This window comes from Carica papaya, chromosome 7, assembly GCF_054855325.1.
Source record: "Carica papaya isolate Zhongbai chromosome 7, ASM5485532v1, whole genome shotgun sequence".
Classification (NCBI taxonomy): domain Eukaryota; kingdom Viridiplantae; phylum Streptophyta; class Magnoliopsida; order Brassicales; family Caricaceae; genus Carica; species Carica papaya.
Window position 1 is genome coordinate 3,385,567 of NC_142315.1, and position 4,118 is coordinate 3,389,684.

At 30.0% G+C, this 4,118-nt stretch overlaps 1 protein-coding gene across 1 annotated transcript; it reads right to left on the minus strand.

Moving 5' to 3' along the window:
• Positions 1-567: 567 nt before the first annotated feature.
• On the minus strand, positions 568-3,510 carry SPL3 (squamosa promoter binding protein-like 3). The gene is made up of 2 exons (XM_022046391.2): positions 3,121-3,510; positions 568-872 (listed from the first exon to the last, which is right to left on the minus strand). Exons 1-2 carry the CDS (start codon positions 3,438-3,440, stop codon positions 755-757), a joined length of 438 nt encoding a protein of 145 aa, XP_021902083.1. The 5' UTR covers positions 3,441-3,510; the 3' UTR covers positions 568-754.
• Positions 3,511-4,118: the final 608 nt, after the last annotated feature.

Below are 4,118 nucleotides of genomic sequence, written 5' to 3' on the forward strand. Positions count from 1 at the left end.
AGCATCATATCTTAAAAAATTTTGTTATCTGTTGAAAATGAGGTCCACTATGATTTTCCTTTCTTTTATTGTACATTATTCTATTCTAGTACTCTAAAATAGAAGTTCGATTATGTTTAGATATGATTATGATGTGTTGTTAGATATGACATTGATTTTTCACTTCTCAAAAAGATTAACATCAATACTTTTTGATAAAAAATTTACTTAATTTGCTAACTCAAGATGCTTATTACTGTACATATTGCCTAAATACTGTATTTCCACCCCACCACCCATAAACACACACACACCCACATATATATGTATGTATTATGAGATCAAGAAGCCTATGTGCATGAACACATATATCAATGAAAGTTACCAAAACCCAAGTGGGATATAAGAGCGGAGATTAAAAAAATTTTAACCTACTCGCAACTTCTTTTTATGGAGATTACTGTGCTGATCATTTTATTCAGAATATAAATCAGCAATTACTGCCATTGAAGACAACAACTGCTTAATCTGGATAATTAAAAAGTTGAAAATACAGCAGAGAAAACCAAATTAACAAGCAGCCAACAATGTCCCCAAATAAAGCATATAATTTAATCAAAGATAAAAGATTTGACAGAAGACAGAGAGCAAGCTTGGAAAAGAGAAAGAAAAAAGGTGATAATAGTAGGATCTTTAACCGCATTTTAAAGAAGACATTTTTCTCATTTCTCCCTTTCCTTTAGGGGCTCGTTTTTTAATCAACTCTTTTTGTGTTTCAGTTCGAGCCATCCCCGATATAATCCGTTGAGCTCTTCCGGCGCCTTTCGTTGTGTCCAGCCAAACGCCTCCTGCAGCTCCTTTTAGTGTCATCGAACTCTGATACCTCGTGGAATCTGCAACAATGCATCGTTATTTTGGTAAACAAATGAGTTTTGGAGCAAACTTATTAGTTGATTGTTAAATTTTCGTATCATTAGAACACAAATAATAGTATCAACAGTTAGTGATTATCTTATTTTATTAGGACTTAATTTTATTGAAAAAAATTTTACGAGATATATTAATTTTAGGTAACATCTAGTTGAAAATGGGATGAATAAAAATGATAAGCTAACAAAAAGACTCAATTTTTAATTTGTGATAGTCAGAACAAATCTTCAGGTAATGAGTATATATAGATACTAATACGACTTTTAGAATATCAAATACATAAAAACTATAATTAAGTCTAGTTCGTGGAACATAATTAAGCCTAGTACATGAATTATCTAAAAAGACTTAAAAAGATACATTAATTATCATATTCATAACCTATATTTAACTTGGCTCCTTACTAAGACAAAAAGTCTAAACATGTTAAAATTTTCAAATTATTATTTTTAATACATTTATATTATATATGAATCATACTCTTAAATAAGATTTAAACCGAATCTATTCTAAAGCACAAGTTCGTTACAATGTTATACGCCGATCAGACATGAAATCAACTTATCTTGCACCTAAGCTGCTAAATATTGATCAAACATTTCTAAAAGGAAATGATCAACACCATTGAAAGAATTTTCGATCCCACCTAAAACAATATAAATTAACAGTTATCATTTTATATCGTATCAGAACTTGACATATAAGTAAATATCTGCGTAAAATAAGATATTAAGATACAATATAAAGAAAGCACATAAATTATTTTTTACTAAGTTAAATATTTGAAAAGATAATTGGTTCAAATCTTTACGGTATATATTTCACTATAATGTTATATTATATTAGCGGAGTGGAGTTCTTGATCAGCTTCCAGCCTTACATTAAATCCTCCCCAAGATAGTTTTTTCACAATTTTCAACTTCAGATCATCATCAAAACCTCATGAATATGATTTGTATCTCACTACTTTTTCATTTTCATGTAAAGCTCATGCACTACTGCTTATTTTTCATTTAAAAGAAAATACGAACATCCATCATCTCGAAACTGTTTTTTAATTTAATGAATCTTAAAAATAAACTCAACCCAAATCTCAGCTCTAACTCAACTCAACATCTATAACTCCAAAAGTAGTTGAAATCAACTTTTAGGATCATTATAGATTTATAAATAGATGATATTCATCAAAGTGTTAATTCTCCTACCAAAAGAAGTCTTATGAATGATTAAATATTGATGAATATACATATATTTGTGTCTGTGTGTAGTCACTAATCTATACAAGTAGTACATCTAATCTCTATATAATGTAAATGAAGTCAACTTAAATAAACTGACACATTATCTGTTAAGTTCATAGTTGATAATCACTTCTTGTCCTATAGATCTCTTCCCATAATGTCAAACTTCTTCTCAATTAAGAATTGATCGTGATTAATCTATCTCGTAGAATTCATCATATACTAATGCTAATTTCTCGTTAAACTCTTAGATCAATTTCTAGTTTTACTTTTCATATTAATCCGATGTTCTTTTTAGGACATAGTTTATCGAATTCGAATTACTATTACCCTACAAATGACAGAAAGTTCAACCTAACTTTGAAAGACAAAAATTGACTTTAGACTATACTTGGAACAAATATAAAGAAATTTATTTATAGATATTCATTTAGTTTAACTAAAAAATATTACAAATTAAAAATGCTATGTAGGATTACACATTCTATATATTACCGAAATTGATGAAACTTAGCGCTTCATTTCCAAGTCGTAGATTTTCATACTTTTTTTTTTTCAATTGTTTTATCATTTTTAAATGAATTTCACAATTATGTAATTCAACTAAGGATAAATTTTATTTCAAAAAATTTGGATTTATTCCAGACACAGTCCAATCAATTTAAATTCTAGTAACAAATCGTATTGTGAAGTTCTAATTATGTCAGGACTTCTACCAAGCTTAGAATTAGAAATTACCAAGAAATTCTTGAAAAGAAACTAAAGGCAATCGAAGTAATTTATATGTACTTGGATCAAATGCACAATAGCAGATCAACTCTAGAAATGATTTGGTCAATTGCCCATCAATTTCTTTATGAGAGAAGATTAAGGAAAAAGATGATGATCTAATCAAGGTTGCAATATGAAACAGAAAGTAAAGATTGATGAAGGGCATTAAGAAAAGCATGGAGAATTAGGGTTTTCAGACCTGCTACATTGCTGGCAAAAGCGTTGTTGGACTCCATTAACTAGAACAAAAGAAGCTTTAGCATGATACTCGCAGACTTTATGGCGTTTATAGTAGCGCTTAGCATCACCCATATCGACCGTACAATGATCTGCTTGACAGCAAGGGAGCATTGAAGCTCCTGCAGCTTCAGCAGCACTGGATCCTCTCCTTCCTTTCTTCTTCTTCTTCTCCTCCTCCTCAAACCCTAATCCACCTGTACAGTCATCATCTTCTTCTTCTTCCTCATCCTCCTCTATCTCCTTCAAGCTCCTTTTTCCTTCAGCTCTGCTTGTTCCCATTTTCAAGAGAAGGTAAGTGTAGAAAAAAGAGGAAGAGGAAGAAAGATGGGGCAGACAAGAAGATGGAGATGAATATATACAGGACAAAAACAAAGCAAAAAAAAAAAAATTAAAAATTAAAAAAGAAAAAACAGAGATAAGAAGGTGAATAAAAGAAAAGGTAGAGGAAAAAGAAAAGAATGAAAAGTGAGGACCACAAATTCCATTTTATCACCATTATAATCTTATTAGCAGAAAAGGGTATAGATATAGTAACCATAAACAGTAACTATAAACAGTACCCGTATACCTTGATTCTATAATTAACTTACTTGTAGGTTTAACTTTTTCTTCTCCAATTTTGACCAACAAAATTAAATTTCTTGGCGCCTTCTTAAGTACCCTTCATATTATATATATATAAAAACATATACATGTATGTGTTGTGGTGTATAGATAGACTAAACAGAAACCTACGGCTAGACCTAAATGATCAGCAATGAGGGTAAAAGTTCCTGTCTCCATTTTAACCTATTTTAAAAGAGTCTCTTTCAAGAGGGCAATCATATATGTACGTATACATATATATATATATATATATGAAACTGAAACTGAAAACCAATAGGTTTACTGATCAGAATCGTTAGACCACAAAAACAGGTTTGAGTATATTAAATAAAAAATAGTCTTTTTAATTAA

Excerpts from the sequence above, each read along its gene's own strand:
- SPL3 (XM_022046391.2), bottom strand. The coding sequence starts at position 3,440 with ATGGGAACAAGCAGAGCTGAAGGAAAAAGGAGCTTGAAGGAGATAGAG. Across the intron at positions 873-3,120 it reads TTTTGCCAGCAATGTAGCAG|ATTCCACGAGGTATCAGAGT; the intron begins GTCTGAAAACCC and ends GCATTGTTGCAG.